Genomic DNA, 21,897 nt, shown 5'->3' on the forward strand with positions numbered 1-21,897 from the left:
ATAACAGTTTGCTTTAATTTTCTTCTCTTCTTCTGTGTATCTACTACAGGATTTTGCTTTGTAGTTAGTTACCATGGCCTTACATAAAATATCCCATAATTACAATAGTCCACTTTAAGCCTGTAATAAATTATCTTCAATTGCGTAAAAAATTTGTGCTTTTATACCTTGATTTCTCAGTTTAAGTTTTTAAATCTCACAATTTACTTTTTTCATGAGTACCCTTTAGCAAATAGTTATAGCTACTTTAAAAATTTGTCTTTTAACCTTTATACAACCACAGAAAGTGATTTATACACTATCATTACAGCATTAGCGTATTCTTAATTTGACCCAAACTTAACTTTTAGTTGATATTTTCATATTTCAACACACAACTTAAAAGAATTCTCTATGATGAACCCCCTCACTTTTGTTTATCTAGAAAAGTATTTATCTCTTGTTTTTAATGGATAGTTTTGTCAGGCAAAGTATTCATGGTTGACAATCCATCCCAGGCACCATACTTTAAATACATCATCCCATTCTTTCATGGCTTGTAAATTTTCTGCTAAGAAGTCCACTAACAGTTTTCTGGAAATTACCTTGTATGTGATGAGTCTTTCTATTGTTTATTTCAACATTCTATCTTTGATTTTGTGTGTGTGCATGTGTGTGTGTGTGTGTGTGTGTGTTGCCGAGGATTGAACCCAGGGCCTTGTGCACCAGGCAAGCACTCTACAAACTGAGCTATATTCCCAGCCCTACCTCTTGATTTTTGACAATTTGATTATAACATCTTGATAAAGTCATCTTTGGGTTGAATATATAGTGAGACCATTGATCGTTATATACTTCAATGTCTAAATCTCTCTCTTAAGATCTGTTAAGTTTTCAGACATTATTTTTAAAGTTTTGTGCCTTATTCCATTTTTCCCCCTAAGAGTGGTACACTGAAATGCTCAAGTTTGTTGTGTTTTCTCTCCTGAAGAATTCAGCCAGATGATCTTATGTGCTTAGAAGCCATCTACAAAAGCTCATGCCCACCCGGAATGGGGGAGGGCAGTGCAAATATGGGGAGCCAGTAACAGGGCACGGGAAGAATGAGGCACATGAAGCACTCACTGGAGTGACCTGTGGTCCAGCCAGTGGTGGTGGGATGTGTAGGTGAGGGGTCCTAAGAGTTTTGTGAGCTGTCACACTGGTAGAGTCTGCAGAGCACTAGGTAGAATACACAGCACTTTGTTAAGTTGCTATGAGTCCTGGCCTATCCTCTGTGTTTCTAACCTCTCCTAGACATTCAGCTATGCTGATACCCTCAATATTCTGAGTGGTTCAAAAAAAAAAGTGGGCCTCTTGGGAATACCTGGCACAGCTGGGAAGCCACAGCTCCCTTACTATGCCCACATGAAGACCTTCAGGCCAAGGGGGTCTCTCTTGTTACTAAGCAGTGCTACTTTGGGGGAGAGGTAATGTGGGTAAAGTGACATTGCTTAGTCTCTTCAATGCACCGATTCTCTAAATTGTTTTGTTTTGGTTTTTGCCCCTCCAACAGAATGCTAGAACTTAGCTGATAGACCCTTGGATTCCTAAAAAGGTACTCTTATTTGTGGATGGTTGTCAAAATGTATGGACTGAAGGGATATGATGGTAGAAAACTCCTACCTTCTTGCTCTCTATTGCTCATTTTCTACTGGTTATTTTTTTTTAAAACTGTTAAGTTTTAAGAGTATATTTCCCCCCAAAAAAACCTCTCTTAGATGTACATTTGGAAACATGTCCAATAATGTATTTAAACAATATGGCAAAAATTAAAGAAATGGACAAAATCTAAATTTTCTCAAAAAGATAACAGATAATAGATTTAGTCAAAATAGTTTAATTGAATGTAATAGATAGCAGCAATAGTGTACATATTGGTAATATATGTACCAAATAGCAAAAGCAGTTCTGCAGAAGGATATGTGTAATACAATACTGTCAATTATGTTAGGGTTTAAAAATGTGACAAATGGTAACATAAAGCTATTCAGACTTGATCATACATATTAAAAGTATTAAAGTATGTGGAGTATTGAAAAGCAGTAAATTCAGGACAGTGATTATCACTGGCAGAGGACAAAAAGAAATAAGCAAGGAAAAGGGTACACAGAGCAATTCAATCATTTCTATAATACTTTTTTTCTTAACAAAAACAATACAAGACAATAATTATGGCAAAAAGTTAAGAAATGACACAATCAGGTAGTGGGTACACAGGTATTTATTTCTGTACTTGAAAGTATGCTTAAAAATGTATAAATTAAAAAAATAAATAATAGTTATATAGAAAGTATTTAATGTAATTCCTAACACATGGCAGGCTTTTAACAAAACTTAGCTCTTTAATTTTTCTTTTCTGAATATGAAAAAAACAAAACCCCAAATGTAATGGCTAACCCAAAGTACATAATTATAAGTATTCAATCCACATGGGAAGAATTAGCTCACAAAATGAAAAAATCTTCAAAATGACATGTTCACATGGTTCCAGGAGAAACAAATAAGAACTGGATAAAATAAAAAGGTAAGCTTAAAGAGTTAAAGAATGCCATCACTTGCTGCATAACATTTAGTCAACAACAGACTGCATATATAACGGGGGTTCTATAAGTTAATACCACCTATTGACATCATAGTGTGTAGGTCTGCATAATACTTTGTATGACGTTTGTATAATAAGAATGCATTTCTGAAAATGTGCCCCCTTTGTTAAGCAACACCACATGAGTATAAATGCATCCAGTAGCTTATGTAATCTCAGAAGGTGATTTATCCTAGGTTATCAAGACTTAACATGAGACCAGGAAACATGGGGTCTGCAGGTAAGGTAGTGGACTAAGAATTGGCTCCTCCACCACACAAGTGGAACCCAAGGGAGATCCTGTGGGTGGTCTTCCGGCATGGACTGGCAATTGCTGGGCCCTGGAGGTGCAGTGATTTAGAATCTCCAGATCAAGTGGCATCCAGCAAAGAGCCTGGGGCACGCCTAAGCCTAAACCATCTCCCCTCTAGGAGTTCTGCCTAGGGGATTACCTTTCCCACAATAGCAAGATGACCCTGACGGTGGAGCAAGCATCACACTCCAAACATCCCCACCAACTACTGAGAAGAAAAGCTGAGCATCCTTTGAACTCCAAGGGAAACAATTCTTTAACTTTTCTTGGAGATCTTTTTTTTTTCTTTCCTGTTTCCTTTTCTCTTTGACCTTATTGTTCATGGACATTTACACATATTTATATTTATTTCATTTTTTCTTTTCTCATTTCTAGCATTTTTGAAACCAGTTAGTTTTCATGGATCAGTTTTTTTGAGTACTAGGAATTTTGATTAGTATATTTCATTTGATTTTGTATTCTTTTATTTTTTATTTTTAAAATTTTTAATTTATATATATATATATTTTTTCCCTCTCACTGTTTCCCTTGAATCTTTTTCTCTCTTTTCTTCTTCTAATAGGCAATCTCTATTGTTCTTCCACTCTTCCTTTAATATTTTACTCTATGCTCTCTCCTCCCTCATAATCATCACATCCTGCATCACTTCTGTTCTCTCCCTGTCCACCATTCAAAAAAGTAAACCTTTTTGCAAACTCACTATTTTTATTGTAGGGAATAACTAATCAAATCATTTGTTTATTGTGACAATATTGTCACAAAAAATTCACAGCAGGAATTATTTAGTTTAATGCAGCATATTGCTTGTATTGGTTATTGTTATTATTTGTTTCCCCCTAAACAGTTCGGTACTGGAAAACTTCAAGGACACTGTAAGTCTATGGGGGACAGACTCTTCTGCCTCACATCCATACTGTCAAATGAGAAATACACAAACAACACGAAAAAACAAGGAAACAAATCACCCCAAACAAACTAAGATTCTTCAATAATAGAATCTATCACTACCACAGTGGAAAAATGTCAGAGAAAGAGTTTAGAATGTACATAGTTAGACTGCTCTGCAAAGTAAAAGACAATGTAAGGAATATAGCAGAGAGAAAACACAGGAAGTGAGAGATCACTTCAAATAGAGATAGAAATTCTGAAAAACTCAAGTAGAAATCCTCAAAATGAGGGAATCAACAAAAAGAATTAAAAACTGTATAGAAAGCTTACTAACAGACTAGACCACTTGGAACACAAAGTTTCAGGCAATGAAGACAAAACATCTAATCTTGAAAATCAAGTTGACCATGGAGAAAAGTTGTTAAGAGACCATGAACAGAACTTCCAAGAAATACAGAATAACCTGAAAAGATCAAATCTAAGATTTATTGGAATAGATGAAGGATAAGAGACATAAACCAAAAGAATGCTTTTCAATGAAACAATATAAAAAAATTTCCTAAACCTAAAGAATGAAATGGACAATCAGATACCGTAGACTTACAGGACCCCAAATATACAAAATTACAACAGTTCCACATCAAGACACATTATTATGAAAATGCTTAACATACTGAATAAGGATAAAATATTAAAGTTGCAGAGAAGAATGTCAAGTTGAATTTAGAGGGAAACCAATCCAGATCTCAGCTGATTTTTCAACCCAGATCCTCAAACCTAGGAGGTCTGAGCTAGGCACAGTGGCACATGCCTGTAATCCCAGTGGCTCAGGAAGCTGAGGCAGGAGGATCCCCAGTTCAAAGCCAGCCTCAGCAAAAGTGACATGCTAAGCAACTCAGTGAGACCCTGTCTCTAAATAAAATACAAAATAGGGGCTAGAGATGTGGCTCAGTGGTTGAGTGCCCCAAGTTCAATCCTTGGTATCCCCTGCCAAAAAAAAAAAAAAAAAAAAAAAAAAAAAACCTAAACTAAGAGGTCTTGGAATAATATATACAAGCTCTGAAAGAAAATGGATGCCAGCCAAGAATACTATACCAGGAAAATTAAACTTCATAATTGATGATAAAATAAATACCTTCCATTATCAACTAAAGTTAAAGAATTCACTAGAAAGCCTGGTCTACCAAACATACTCAATAAAATATCTCATGAAGAAGAAATGAAAAATAAAAGAGAAAAGGAGGAAACTATATTAGACTACATTAGAAGAACAGTCAGAGGAGAAACTAATTCAAATTATAAACCAAAATGACAGGGAATATAAATCATATCTCAATAATAACACTGAATGTAAATGGACTAAATTCAACAATCAAAAGGAAAGACCAGCAGATTGGATTGAAGAAAAAAAAAAAAACAAGACCCAACAATACACAGACTGACAGTAAAAGGATGGGAAAAAGCATATCATTCACATGCATCTTGTAAACAGGCAGAGGTTTCCATCCTCATATCAAATAAAGTAAACTTCAAGCCCAAGTTAATCAGAAGTGACAAAGAAGGACATTTCAAAATTGCTTAAGGGAATCATATCTTAACAAGACATAACAATAATAAAATATTTATGCCCCACACAATAGAGCATCAAACAAACCCTTCTCAACTCCAATGATCAAATATATCACAACACAATAATACTGGGTGATTTCAATACACTTCTGTAACCACTGGACAGACCCTCCAAACAAAAACTAAATAAAGAAGCTACAGAACTAAAAAAAAGCAATGAAGAATTTAGACTAAACAGACATATATAGAATATTTCACCCATCAATGACTGAATAACTGTCTTCTCAGCAACACACAGATAACTTCTCTAAAACAGACCATATCTTAGGCCACTAAGCAACTCTTAGCAAACACACACACACACAAAAAAAAAAAAAAACAAAAAAAACCCAAAAAACAAAAAACTGAGATAATGCCTTATATTCTAGCAGATCATAATGGAATAAAATTAGAAATCAATGATAAAATTAAAAATAGAAGCTACTCTAACACCTGGACACTTAATAATAAGCTACTGCATGACCACTGGATAGCAGAAGAAATCAGGGATGAAATTAAAAACACATAGAGGTAAATGAGAATAGTGATAGAACATATCAAATCTCTTGGACACAATGAAGCCAATACATGAGCTCATTCATTCAAAGAATATAAAGTCACCAAATAAATAACCTAATATTACATTTCAAAGCCCTAGAAAAAGAACGACAAATCGACACCAAGAGCAGAAGACAGGAAATAATTAAAATCAGAGCTGAAACCAATGAAATTGAAACAAAAAAAAAAAATCAAAAACCTGGTAAAAAGTTGATTCTTTGAAAAAAATAAACAAAATTGATAAACCCTTAGCAAAGCTAATGATGAGAAAAAGAGACAAAACTCAAATTACTAAAATTCACAATGAAAAAGTGTATATCATTATGGACACTAATGAAATACAGATAATAATCAGAAACTATTTTGAAAATTTATACTCTAATAGAAAATTAGATTTTCTATTAGAGTATAAATTAAAAAAATTTCTAGAACCATGTGACCTATCCAAATTTGAATCAGGAGGACACAGAAAATTTAAACAGATCAATTTCAAGCAATGAAATTGAAGATGCCATCAAAAGCCTATCAATAAAGAAAAGCCCAGGCCTAGACAAATTCTCAGCCGAGTTCTACCAGATCTTCAAAGAAAAACATACACCAATTCTCCTCAAATTATTCCATGATATAGGAAAGAAAGGCACCCTTTCAAATTCATTCTATGAGGCTAGTATCATCCAGATACTAAAACCATACAAAGACACATCAGGAAAGAAAATTTTAGACCATTATTCCTGATGAACATAGAAGCAAAAATTCTTAATAAAATTCTGGCTAATTTCATAGAAAAACATATTTTAAAAGATATTTCGCCATGATCAAGTGGGATTCATCCCAAGGATGCAAGGCTGATTCAACATATGGAAATCAAAAATGCAATTCATCATATTAATAGACTTAAAGAAAAAGCACTTGACAAAATACAGTACCCATTCATGCGCAAAACACTGGGAAAACATACACAATATTATAAAAGGTATATATGCTAAACCCAAGGCCAACATCATTATACATGGAGAAAAGTTGAAAGCATTCCCACTAAAAACTGAAACAAGACAGGGATGTTCTTTTTCACCACTTCTATTCTACATAGTTCTGGGAACTCTAGCTAGAGCAATTAGACAGAAGAAAGACATTAAGGGGATACAAATAGGAAAAGAAGAGCTCAAACTATCACTATTTGCTGAGGACATGACTCTATATTTGGAAGGCCCAGAAAACTTCTAGAACTCATAAATTCAGCAAAGTAGATGGATATAAAATCAACACCCATAACTCAATTGTGTTCCTATGCATTGGTGATGAATCCACTGTAAGAGAAATTAGGAAAACTATCCTATTCACAATAGCCTCAAAAAGGGGTGGGAGGAATCAATCTAACAAAAGAGGTGAAAGACCTCTACGATGAAAACTACATAATTCTAAAGAATAAAACTGAAGAAGACCTTAGAAGATGGAAAGATCTTCCATGTTCTTAAATAGACAGAATTAATAATGTTAAAATGACCATACTACCAAAAGTACTGTACAGATTTAATGCAATTCCTATTAAGATTCTGATGACATTCTTCATAGAAATAGAAAAGGCAGTCATGAAATTCATTTGGAAAAATAAGAGACTCAGAATAGTCAAAGCAAACCTCAGTGAGAAAAGTGAAGCAGGAGGCATCACAATACCAGACCTTAAATTACACTAAAGAGCTATAGTAACAAAAACAGCATGGTATTGGCACCAAAATAGACATGAAGATCAATGGTACAGAATAGAGGACACAGAGGCAGTTATTTCAAACTACACAAAGGCACCATAAGCATACACTGGAGTTCTGGGAAAACTGGATATCCATATGTAACCACATGAAAGGAGAGCTCTCTCACTCTGCACACAACTCAAAATGGATCAAGGACCTAAGCATTAGACCAGAGACCCTGTATCTACTAGAAGAAAAAGTAAGTTCAACTCTCCATCATGTCTGCTTAGGAACTGAAATCCTCAATAAGATTCCTAAAGCACAAGAAGTAAAATCAAGAATCAATAAATGGGATGGTATCAAATTAAAAAGCTTCTTCACAGCAAAGAAAACAATTAAGATGTGAAGAGAGAGCCTACAGAATGGGAGAAAATCTTTACCACCCACACCTCAGATATAGCATTAATCTCCAGGATATATAAAGAACTCAAAGAACTTAACACCCAAAATAAAAAAACCCAATCAATAAATGGGTTAAGGAATTGAACAGACACGTCACAGAATAAATATGGTCATTTAACAAATATATGAAAAAATGTTCAACATCTTTAGCAAGAGAAATGCAAATTAAAACTACACTGAAATTTCATCTCACTCTAGTCAGAATGGCAATTATTAAGAATACAATAACAATAAATGTCAGTGAAGATGTGAAGAAAAAAGTACACTTATACATTGCTGGAGGGACTGCAAATTGGTGCAACCACTATGGGAAGCAGAATGGAGATTCCTCAAAAAAAAAAAAAAAACTGGAAATGGAACCACCAAATGACTTAAAATCAGCATACTACAGTGATGCAGCCACATCAATGTTTATAGCAGCTCAATTTAAAATAACTAAGCTATAGAACCAACCTAGGTACCCTCAACAGATGAATGGATAAAGAAAATATGTTATACACATACAATGGAATATTACTCAGCCATAAAGAGGAATGAAATTATGGCATTTGCCAGTAATGGATGGAACTGGAGACTATCATGCTAAGTGAAATAAGCCAATCCCCAAAAACCAAAAGCCAAATGTTCTCTCTGATATGAGGATGCTGACTCACAATAGGTGGGAGTGAGGAGGTATGCCAGATTGGACAGGGCAGAGTTGGGGGGACAGGAGGGAGGATGGAAATGGGAAAGACTGTAGACATAATTAGTTATATCATGAATCAGACATAACTTTCCTATGTTTATATATGAATACACCAAATTAGTGATAGCTAAATGAATAATGAATAAATTTCTCTCAGATTATTCAGAAAGTAGTTGTTATTCTAAAAAAATGTAGTAGTCTACTAATGCTTAACACATTAAGTCCAAATTCCTCAACTTAACCACTCACGACTCTCTACAATATACTGTTTTTAATGTTTTTTTCCTTTACTTCTCTCATGTATCCAAACACCACATAAACTGAAGTATATTTTATTTACTAAATACAGCTCTCACTTTCTTGCCTCCTTTGGCCTCTCATCAGATCAGTGGGTGCATCTAAAATGCTTCCATCACCCCCTCTTTTGGCCTCCAATCAAGTTCTTTTGAAATGTTACCTACTCTTTATTGCCTAACAAATATGCTATATTCTTCAAACTGTTTCTCAGTTTCTCCAACTATATTTCTTTTGTGACATATTTGGTTTCAATGCTTTTAAGATATAATTACATACCCTTTTACCCAGATATTTAATATTTGTATCCCCACATCTTGTTTTTAAGCTCCTTTGGTATAGTCATTTTATTTTATTCACATCACTAAAGAACTTGGCATGGTTCCTTGCATAAATGTAGTACTCAATAAGTATTAATAAATTGAATTCTGTGAAAACAATGTTTAAAAATATATTGTAGTAACAGTTGCTGAGGAATAAAAATGAATGACCCGATAATCCAAAGCAATTATAAAAGGTGTAAGATTCCTAGAATAAACATGATAAATTTACTTATATTTTTAAAAAGTCTTTGGAAGAATAAAAAATGTAGATTTAGCAATTCCTTCCCAGTTGATAGTGAAATTTTTAGAAAAAAAGATTCCATTACTTAATAATACAAGATGTAGTTGAAAAAAATCATGCTGGGCAGAATAAGACTAAAACTGACTATATAAACATTTATAAATGACTTTTCTACATTCTTTAAAAAAATGAACAAACTATGCTAAATAAACAAAATATTTATAGAACTTTATATATAGTGAATCTTTAAAACACCTGATCCTCATTAATTTCTATTAATCTTTGATTTCATGATGACTGTAAGATGATGGTGATTGTGAAACACAGAAAAAAAAAGTCAATAGATTGCAGTTAGGTAAGCACATTCTCTGGATATTTTTCTTCCTCTAACAAAATTATGCACTCATCAAACATTCTAATTACAATTCTGAGTTTTTAATTTTGCCTTTGATTCTAATCAGTATTGTCTATCAAATAAGTAAATGGCATACTCCCCATCCATTTATTCCCCAAATAAAGTACAGCCTAACTAGCATTTTGTGATGATGTTCTTGTACATTTTAGAGGATTTCAGCAAATCCTTTAAGCTTTTCATTCAGATCATAGGGAGAGTGATTTTCATCTTTTATCAGTACCGAATAAGATAAACAGCATAAGAAATTGCTAAACTCAGTTGGATCTTTGTTTAAAAAATGTGTTAAATAATATCTTACTGTCATAGGATAATGAAAAATCAGTGCTTCGAGGGTTTATATGGATGATTCATCAGATTGGAAGTCTAGAACTACACTGATCAATGCAAGAGCTATAAGCATATAAGACTAGCTAAACCTAATTTCATTCATTTAAAAGCCAAATTAAATTTAAAAATTCACTCTCTCATGTGTATTAGCCTAATTTCAAATGCTCAAAGCTTCATGAGACTAGTAGTCACCAAAATGGACAGTGCACAATTGTATATTTCCATCAGAGAAAGTTCTATCAGACAACAATGTCCTGAAAGCTCAGTATGTGACTCAAGTCAAAGAGTACAGATAGAGTGCTGTATTTAACCTGCTGAGTCTTATCTGTTAACCCACAGCACCTTAGTGTCTGCTTCCATGCAATTTTCATACATCCACTATTTGATCTGAGTTGGGAACAACTCCTGCATACTGCATAAAACATGCCAAATCCTTTCCTTTCTCAGGGCCTCTTCTTGGTACAGTCTTTGGTTAGTTCTTTATTTTCTGTTCTATCTTGAGCTAGAAAGGCCTTCTCTGACCTTCCAAAAACAGGTCTCTGTTACCCGACGGCCTACAAAGACTGTATCACAGTTCCCTATTTATTTTCTTTGTAGAATTTTGTAATTTTAATTATTTAATTAATTCATATCTCTTCCAAGGGAGGAGGATCCTTCATCTATCTTTTTCATAGCTCTGGCTCCAGAGCTTACCTAGCACAGGCGTACGTTGAGTGAATAAATTAGTGTTTGTTGAGTAAGCCAATGTCCTTCCCCACCAGAACACACTCACACAGCTCTGGCATTGTGCTTTTAGGTTATTCCTTACATCCTTTTAATTGCAGCTTAACATGTCTTTTTTTTTCCTAGCAGACTATTCTTTTTAAATTTTAATTTTGTTTACAAGGGATAATGAGAAAAAAGAGAATTCCCAAGATAGAGGAGGAATATATTTTTAGGATAGCTTTCAGAAAAAGTAACTTATTTTTAATATTTCACCCTGTCTCCTCAGCATATCCAGAGAGAGCCAAAATATTAGCCTCGCCTCTCAGTACACACATACTGCCATGGCACAGGTTACAAAGAGGATTCAACTAGCCTGGGTGCAAGAAAAGGCAAGTATGCAGTAGAAATAAACAAACAACCAACAACAACAACAAAAAAAAAAACAGGAAGAAAGAATTAGGAAAAGACAGAAATTAATTTCCCACTCACTTCCTTAAATGAAATATTTTCTAATCTTTGTATATTTTTCATCTAGTGCCCATTACGACACTTTCAGAGTACAATGCCACTGGAAATATTTTCTACTTAGAGAATAAAAAAATAATTAAAAAAGAAACTAAATTTCATAAGAATCCTGAAGTGATCATTTAATAAATAGTTACTATTTAAAATATCTTTAAAAAATTACAAATAATTATAAATGCAGAAATAAGATTTTTTAAAAAGCTGATTATATTATGAATATATAATGAGCCAGATACTTAATATATTAAATATATAAGTTTTTCAACCTATTGAAAGACTCCAATATTCAGAGATGTTCATAGAATTTAAGTATAGCTAGTTCTAAAGATAACATGTATTCTTCTAAGAACAATACTCTTCAAATGGTCATTTTAAAAAGCAATTCACAAAACTTACTTTGCTCCAATATAAGCTCACATGAACATTTTATACTAATACCACTAAAGGATTTTTCACCATTACACATCTAATTTTCATTCACAAAAAATATTTTTGAAGTTCAAACTAAAAATACAAGAAATATCAAATTCCTGCAACTTTATTTTTCCAATATTGGAAAACCATAAAATATGTTCATCTAACACAAGTCCTGGTAATTCTAGGGTACCTCATGTACCATCTTGAAAAATAAAATGACAAAATACGCACTTGTATTTCCTAAGCTGATCATAACACTTCACATCTCCCTAACTTTCACTATATGTGACAATTTAAATCATGTTGAAAGATCATCAGGTAGGGATGGAGGGGAAAAATCAAGAAATATTGATCAAGCACCTCCTGATAAGAACTGTTCTAGACATCTGGGACACATAGCTGTACAAAGGAGGTAAAAAATTCATGAAGGATTTCTACTGCTTGCAGTAGCAACCAAATGACAGTGACAAGAGATCTGAGCCCGTGCTTCTGGGTCCCCGGTGCTCCTTGATAATATTTCCTGTGTACTTTTTCCCTTACTATAAAATGAACAGAAAACAAACAAAAAAACAAAGTTTTCCTGAGGATTTTTTCCCAGAAATTCAATTAATGTTTCTGGAGTAAAGAACCTCAAAAGGAACACTCACTGCATAGGCCAAGACTATGGGCATTATGGAGAAAGCAGACTAATCTCCCTCTCTGCTTTTGTATCACCTCCCTTCTCAGGATCACAAACTATGTAGTAAAAAGCAAGACCCATGGGGATGGGAGTTTTGAAACAGCAACATGTGCTAAAGACATGGGGGACTGTAGAGGAATCTTAGGCAGGAACAAAATGCTACCACTAAAAATAAGAGATAGGAATCAGGATTTGACTGATGTGTGTATAAGAGAACCTGCACCTTCAGAGAATTAAAAGAGGTATAATTGCTCTGAAAGGGTATACTTTTGGGTGAGTGCAGATTTGTCCCTCTTGGTCTGCTACCCTCAGGCTTCAACTAATTATAATCACTATGCATAATGCAGGTACATCTGAAGGGCTATCTGGATCACTGCTACGCTATCTGGTAAAACCATCATTAATAATCAAGTCAGTCATAGCTTCAAGCAGATGTATTGCAATAACTTGCCCAGAGATCTTTTCAGGTCTATGCTACAAAATATTCAGCAGAGGCACAACAAAACAGAATAATCAAAAACCCTAAGAAACTAATGAAATTAAAGGTTGTTGGATTATGAAAGATTTTCTATCATTTAAATGATTACAGTTCTTTGTTAAGTTTCCATAAAAAAGTAATATATAGGGGCTGGGGATGTGGCTCAGGTGGTAGCGCGATCGCCTGGCATGCATGCCGCCCGGGTTCGATCCTCAGCACCATATACAAATAAAGATGTTGTGTCCGCTGAAAACTAAAAAATAAATATTTTTTAAAAAGTAATATATACAAAAAATTACATGATAATCACAGTGAATAGAGGATGGATGGCTTTAGGATTCTATGGACTCTTGAGTTCAATTTTTGGAAGTAAAAACACAGAGCAGCAACCGAACATTGAGGATACATTAAAAAAATTATAACTATATTCAAGCCAACAATAAACTGGCCCTTTCTAATACCTCAAAAACGATTTCTTCATTTTTTATACATTAAAAACATTTCTGTTCCAATTATAAGATACACTTAGGCAAAACAAAACATTCATTGTTTCAGAAGAGAACCATTGCTAATCTAGGAGCCACCACTGTTCTTTTAATACTCTATACATGGAGTTCAATAAGAAATCTTAATGGTTAAAAAACTTCTTTACATCCAAAATTTTTATTAAAACATGATATTCAAGGAAATAAATATTTTAAAAATTCTATATATTACTATTTGAGTTAATTTATACTTCTGTCACAATTTATGAGAATTGAGAGTTATAGCACACAACTAGATACATTTTTAGAAACAAATTTAGGATGTTTGAAAACCTGAATGAATTTTATATTTGGAACTCACAAGACATTTTAACACCACGCATTCCTCCAACATTGAGGGAAAATAAGCAATTCTTGTGGACAAGAAGTGTATTTTCATCAAGCAAAAACAAACTTTCCTCTTACAAGAATCAAAGTTGTAAGCAAAATTTCAAAGTGTTGTAGACAACTTCACATGAGAATAATTTTAAGTAGAACTTATACTATATGTATATTGATTTATATAGATATATTTACAACTAAATATGAATCTGGCTCATTAGACCTTAATTAATTTACATACCTGTATAGATGAATGTTTGGAAAATTTTTCCATTTGATGTGTCCCAAAATCTTCATTTAGTCTTTGATCTGAAACAAAGGGAAAAACCAATTTAAGCTCATTGGGTAATGTTCAGCTTTTTAAAACTAGACAAATAGTAGTAGTTATTTGATATAACCTGTGAAAAATGGCTAGAGTCCACTTCCACTGCTCCTCAACATAAGATGAACAATTAATTTCAACATACTATTTAAGAACTTAAAATGAGTCCCTTTTGTATACCTATACAACCTAACCACTGTAAATGGGGGAAAAAAAGCTTTGGATTTTGGATTTTCAGATTAGAAATGCTCAATCTGTAATGGGGCGGGGGAAAGCCTGAAGCTACAAATCCATTCCAAAAAAGCTGGGAAAAAAAAAAAAAAAAGAACAGCACATTAAACCTAAAGAAAGTTAAATGAGGGAAATAATAAAGATAAACCCAGAGGACAAATACAAAATAAACTTACAAAAAGAAGATCAAAACTACTAATCTCGGCCAGGCATGGTAGTGCAAACCTACAATCCCAGAGTCTCAGGAAGCTGACGCAGGAGGATCACAAGTTCAAAGCCAGCTTCAAAAACTTATGAGGACCTAAGCAACTTAGAAAGACCTTGTTTTAAAATAAAAAGGGCTGGGGATGTGCAGTGGTTAAGCACCCCTGGGTTCAATCCCAGTATATTAAAAAAAAAAAAAAGCAAGAATGTCAAAGAAGAATTGATGAAATTCAAGATAATTTTATGACAAAGTATCTCATAATATGATAATGAAAACTTACAAAAGCACAGAATAAATATCATAGTAAGATAAAAATGTTGAAAACTTTCTCTTGGAAATCAGGCTGACACAAGGATAAATTCTCATGATATTTACTCAACACTCTAGTGGAAGTGTAAGTTAATGCAATAAGGCAATAACTAAAAGAAACAAAAAGTATAAAGGCCATAAATAAAGAAAACCCTGTTATTTTTTATAATTAAAAGTGTGTATGCAGTTAATGCAAAAGAATACAAAGGGAAAAAATCTTAAAATCAATAATCGAGTTTAATAAGGTTGTTAGACAAGAAATAAAAAAATAATTATACAAAAAAGTGACAGGTTATATAATACTAGAAAACAATAAAAGATGTCATTTGCAGTATCATCAAATAACATCAATGCCTAGGAATAAATATAACCAAAGAAGTGTAAGACCCTTACACACACATGCACACACACACACACACACAAAAAAAAAAAAAAAAAAAAAAAAAAAACCTAAATCACCCAGGAGAGAGAAATTACAGACCTAGATAAACGACTTAAGAGATATTCATGGTTTACCGTAAAACTGTCAATTCTCCCAACACTGATCTATAGATTTAGTGCAATTCCGATCATACTCAAAAAAATTGTAGAAATTGAAAATCTGATTCTAAAATATAGATGGAAATGCAAAGAAAATAGCCAAGACTAATGAACATGAACAGATTATGTCTATGTACAATGATATGAATAAATCTGAAATCTCAGGTTGGAGAAAACAAGTCACACATAAAAGAACAAACAGTTTATGATCTTGTATTTTAAACTTCAACCCAGGTAAAACTAAATTATAGTGTAAAATTAAAGACCCTGGTTACCTTTGACGATATTTGAAGAGAAGGAGTGGTTGTTCTGAAGTTCTAGCAATGTTCTATTTCTTGACCTTAGTTGTGGTTTCATAAGTATTGTACTTTGTAATACTTCACTAGGCTTTATATTCATATTTTCTGTTGTGTTATGTTACAGATAACCAAATACATACATATTAACCAGTTGCTTCTGTAACTGGTGTAGTCATTTATTGATGATGTCTTTTGTGATAACCAAGTTTTTATTTCTAATGTAGTCTATTCATATATTTTGTCCTTTCACTAAAAAAAAAAAAAAAACTCTATTGAGGAAATCTTCCCCATCCTAAAGACATAAAGATACCCTCTTATGCTTTTTTCTGAAAGTTTAAAGAAAATTTATTCCTTCAATCAATCTGGAGATGATTTTTTTACATACTGTAGGAAAGATACTTTTATTTTTCTTTCCTGTTTGGATGGCCAATTATCCTAGTATCATTCACTGAGCAATTTGAACTCTTCCCACTGGTTTGTATATTGCTTTATCTTATAATAAGTATTTATGAACGTGTGAATCCATTTCTGAATTTTTATTTCACTGACCCATGATCTATCAATTTGCAAAGATTATATTGAGTGAATAATTGGATGTTAAGTTTTAATACCTAGTAAAATGAAATTTCCCACCTGGCTTCTCTTTAAACTCTTGATTACTTGTTCACAAAGCTTTTAGAACTAGATTGTCAAAATGGATTGCATTGAATCTATCCATTAATTTGTGGGAGAACTGACATATTTACCATACTGAGTTCTCTAAGATATAATTTGATGTTTCTTCGTGAATCTAAATATTCTTTTGTAAACTATATAATTTTATAATGGCAAGCTATCTTTTCATTGCTTGAATCAGCCCAATAATTAAATAAATGTATGTATATGTACATAAACACACACACACACACACACACACACACAAATTCACTGCTGAATTTGTTAAAACTGTATTTTGGATTTTAGTTCCAATACACATAAGTAACATGAGTTTATAATTTTCCTTTCTTGCAAGTCTGTTTTTTAGGGAATAGTTAAAAACATGGACAACAAAACCAGACTGCCTGGGTTCAGTTCCCAGGTCAGCCACATACTGGTTATTAGTTAACCTTGAGTTTGAGGTGGTTATCCAGTTGAGATCTGTGGGTATGGGACAACAGGCTCTGAGCATAACAGTAAAGGCAAAGTAAGCAGCTGATCCCTGGATAAGGTGTTACTGGGCATATGCTATATAGAAGTAGAGGAATAATCATACTAATAAATTACAAAAGAGTAGATGGATAATGCACAGCAGTTATAGCCTATGCAAGAAAGTAATAAAAATGAATGGGGAAAGCATTAGGAGAATGGAAGACAATAAAGAGTTGATAGAATAGAAGTTTTGATGAGGTCAAAGAACAGTTGTAGCTGGAGTAAAATACTTGAGTTTAAAACATCACAAGTGGGGCAACTTAAGAGTACTTTTGCTTATGCCCATAAAGATACAAACAAAACCCAAATAAGTCAAGTGTGTAGGCCATCAGACATCAGATAATGGTGACTAGAGATATGGCACAAATGAGATAAGCTCTAGGACTGCCTCCATTGAATGACTGGAGAGACTTTTCAGCTCATGGTACAGGGAGAGAACATGAGGCAAACACCATCAGGCTGCAACAAAAAGATGGAGCAGAGATTTGGTGGAGACCAACTGAAGTAGAACTGGCAGGAAACAATACAGGTTATCCAAAGTGCTTGGTACCAGAAGTGTTTCAGATTTGGGAGTTCCTTGGATTTTGGAATATTTGCATAGACTTTAATAGTTAAGCATCCTAATCAAAAATCGGAAAAGCTCCAAAATCTATAAGTTTTTCATGACAATGCTCAAAAGTTTTGGATTTCCAAGCATTGCAAACTTCACATCTTTGAAATAGCAATGCTCAATCTATATAAGAGAGAAGGTTTCACAGAGAAAGAACTCTGGGAATTTAAGATCTAAAGAGATTACTCTTTAAGTACACAACAAAGTAATGAATAGCTTTCTATTTAAGAAGTTGAATTTGTAGTTTAAGATCCTTCCACAAAGAAAACTCCAGGTCCACTTGGCTTCACTGGTGAATTCTACCAAACAATTAAAGGACAAAATATACCAATCCTACACAAACACTCACAAAAAATTCAAGAGGACAAAATGTTTCCTACGTAATTCTAAGAGGTTAGCATTACCTGATATCAAAAATCAGACAGACATTAGAAGAAAGCAAGTAAAAAAGAAAGGGGATGGTTGGTTTCATGAACACAGATATTAAAATTTTAAGCAAACTTGGATAAAATCAAATTCAACAATGTAGAAAAAGGTTTATATTACACAGTAGAGTTTATCTCAGAAAGGCTGGTGGATTTAACATCTGAAAATTAATCAGCATAATCAGCATAATTTTCCCTATTAAAGTAAAAATTGAAAAAAACATGATCATATCAGTGGATTCAGAAAAAGCATTTGAAAAAATACCTAGTATCCATTCCAATAAAATCTCTTGGCAAACTAGAAATGGAAATGAACATTCTCAACATCCTGACAAAGATACCTATTAAAAAATATGGGGGACAGGCTTGTAGCCCAGTAGTAGAGCACTTGCCTAGCTTGTATGAGCACTGGGTTCGATCCTCAGCATCACATAAAAATAAATAAATAAATAGATGGTATTGTGTCCATCTACACCTATAAAAAAATCTTAAAAAGTCTTACTCATATAAAAGATGTTTTCTCCCCAAGAACAGGAACAAGATAGGATGTCAATTCCCATCTTATCACTTCTGCTCAATTCTCTAGGAAATTCTAGTGAGAGCACTAAAGCAAGAAAAGGAAACGAAAGGCATCCAGATTAGAAAGAAGAGGCAAAATTGCATTTCATTCAGATAATAAGATTGTCTAAGTTAAAAAACCTACCTAAAATTTACTGTAATTAATGAGTTTAACAAGGTGGCATGCAAAAAAAAATTTCTATATATTAGTAATGAAAAAAGTAAAAAAAAAAAAAGAAAGAAGTGTGTCACATTAGATTGGGTAGAGAGAAGTGATGGGAGGGGATGGGAGGGGAGGGGAGGGGAGAGGAGGGGTGGAGGGAAAGGAAGGACAGCAGAATAAAATAGACTTTATTATTGCTGTATGTATATACGTGAGTGCATGACCAATGTGATTCTGCAACCTGTACACTCAGAAAAATGAGAAATTATACCCCATCTGATTCATATGTATGATATGTCAAGATCATTGTACTGTCATGTGTAACTAATTAAAACAAATTAAAAAAAAGAAAAAAGTCAAACTGAAAGTAAAAGAATACCATTGATAACAGCATCAAAAACTTCAGTACATAGGGATAAATTTGACAAAAGATGACAAAACCTATATATTAAAAACTATAAAATATTGCAGAGAAGTATGCATTTTCACTGGTCAGAGGACTCAATATCATTAAGTCATGAATTTACATAAATTGAACAATGAATTCAATACAATGCCTCTCAAAATTCCAGCACCTTTACTGAAAAAGAACAAACATTTTAAAAATTAAATTATTTATTTATTCTAATTTGTTATATATGATGGCAGAATGCAATTCATTTCATATTACACATATAGAGCACAATTTTTCAAGTAACTGGTTGTACACAAAGTATTCTGTACACAAAGACACCATTCGTGTCTTCATACATGTACTTAGGGTGGTAATCATGTCTAACTCATTCCACCATCTTTCCTACTCCCATGCTCCCTCCCTTTCCTCCCTCCCCTTTGTCCTATCTGAAGTTCCTTCCTCCCCACCCCCTCCCTTGCCATTATGAGTCAGCATCCTCATATCAAAGAAAACATGGAGCCTTTGCTTTTTGGGGATTGGCGTACTTCACGTAGCATTATATTCTCTAACTCCACCCATTTACCTGCCATGATTTTACTCTCTTTTAATGCTGAGTAATATTCCACTGTATATGTATACCAAAGTTTCCCTATCCATTCATCTACTGAAAAGCATCTGGGTTGGTTCCACAATTTAGCTATTGTGAATTGTGCTGCTATAAACATTGATGTGGCTGTGTCTCTTTAGTATGCTGTTTTTAAGTCCTTTGGGTATAGCTGGGTCAAATGGTGGTTCCATTCCCAGTTTTCCAAGGATCTCCACACTGCTTTCCAGATTGGCTGCACCAATTTGCAGTCCCACCAGCAATATACAAGTGTGCCTTTTCCCTCACATCCTTGCCAACACTTATCATTGTTTGTGTTCTTAATAGTTGCCATTCTGATTGGAGTGAGATGAAATCTTAGAGTAGTTTTGATTTGCATTTCTCTAATTGCTAAAGATGTTGAACATTTTTGCATATATTTGTTGATTGATTGTATATCCTCTTCTGAGAAGTGTCTGTTCAGTTCCTTGGCCCATTTAATGATTGGGTTATTTGGTTTTTTTGGTGTCAAGGTTTTTGAGTGCTTTATATATCCTAGAGATTAGTGCTCTACCTGATGTGCTGTGGTAAAGATTTGCTCCCATTCTGTAGGCTCTCTATTCACCTCACTGATTGAAGAAGCTTTTTAGTTTGAATCCATCCCATTTATTGATTCTTGGTTTTAATTCTTACACCAAAGGAGTCTTATTAAGGATGTTGGGACCTAATCTGACATGATGGAGATTTGGGCCTACTTTTTCTTCTATTAGGTGCAAGTTCTCTGGTTTAATTCTAGGTCCTTGATCCACTTTGAGTTGAGTTTTGTGCATGGTAAGAGACAGAGGTTTAATTTCATTTTGTTGCAGATGGATTTCCAGTTTTCCCAGCATTTTTGTTAAAGAGGCTATCTTTTCTCTAATATATGTTTTTGGCATCTTTGTCTAATATGAGAGAACTGTAATTATGTGGGTTTGTCTCTGTGTCCTCTAATCTGTACCACTGGTCTACACAGGTCTATTTTGGTGCCAATACCATGATGTTTTTGTTACTATTGCTTGGAAGTATAGTTTAAGGTCTGGAATAGTGATGCCACCTGCTTCACTCTTCTTGCTAAGAACTGCTTTGGCTATTTTGGGTCTCTTATTTTTACAGATGAATTTCATGATTGCTTTTTCCATTTCTATGAGGAATGTCATTGGGACTTTGAATGGGATTGCATTGAATCTGTATAGTGCTTTTGGTAGTATGGTCTTTTTTTTTTTTTTTTGATGATATTAATTCTGCCTATCCAAGAACAAGGTAGATGAAAAAGAACAAACTTAAACTTTGATTTCAAGATTTATCATAAAGCTGCAATAATCAAGATAGTGGGGTACTAGTGTCCAGGTATACAAATAGATCAGTGGAACAGAGTTCAGAAATAAATCAACACATATTAGACAACTGATTTTTAGCAAAGGTACAAAAGTAATCTGGTAGAGAAATAATTGTCTTTTTGATTGAGCAATCACATACACACAAAAAAAGTGAACCTGGACTCTTACCTTATACCTTGGACAAAATTTTACTATTTAACAGTGGATCTAAACATAAAACCTAAAACTACAAAACTTCTTAAAGAAAATCTTGCAGCCCTGGACTAGGCAATGATTTCTTAGATATGATACCAAAAGCACAACTCATAAAAGAAACAAATTAAAAACTTCTGCTCTAATAAAGGCACAGTTAGGAGAATGAAAAGAAAAAAATGAGTACATCACTGACCATACCTACAGGAATGAAAACATTGTTCCTCAAACTGATTTTTAAAAAGTCCCTCTTTGAACAGGTCCCTTAAGGACTATCAGACCCCCCTTTCCAAATGGAGGTGGAAAATGGTACACTGCCAATATGCTAGAAGTTTACTCTACTAGAAGAATGACTGGATATAGAGTAGTCTGTGCTTATCACATGTAAAGATGAAAAAGTAATTCTTACAGGGAATGTAATGTAGAGC

General features: G+C 33.6%; 1 protein-coding gene across 1 annotated transcript in view; it reads right to left on the reverse strand.

Moving 5' to 3' along the window:
* The window catches only part of Sclt1 (sodium channel and clathrin linker 1), a 174,413-nt gene that overhangs the window by 150,175 nt on the left and 2,341 nt on the right, over positions 1–21,897 (reverse strand). The window contains exon 2 of the mRNA XM_077803416.1: positions 14,316–14,383. Coding sequence (XP_077659542.1) covers positions 14,316–14,383 — 68 coding nt within the window. The remainder of the gene's footprint in view (positions 1–14,315; positions 14,384–21,897) is intronic.

Source organism: Urocitellus parryii, chromosome 10, assembly GCF_045843805.1.
Source record: "Urocitellus parryii isolate mUroPar1 chromosome 10, mUroPar1.hap1, whole genome shotgun sequence".
NCBI classification, from domain to species: domain Eukaryota; kingdom Metazoa; phylum Chordata; class Mammalia; order Rodentia; family Sciuridae; genus Urocitellus; species Urocitellus parryii.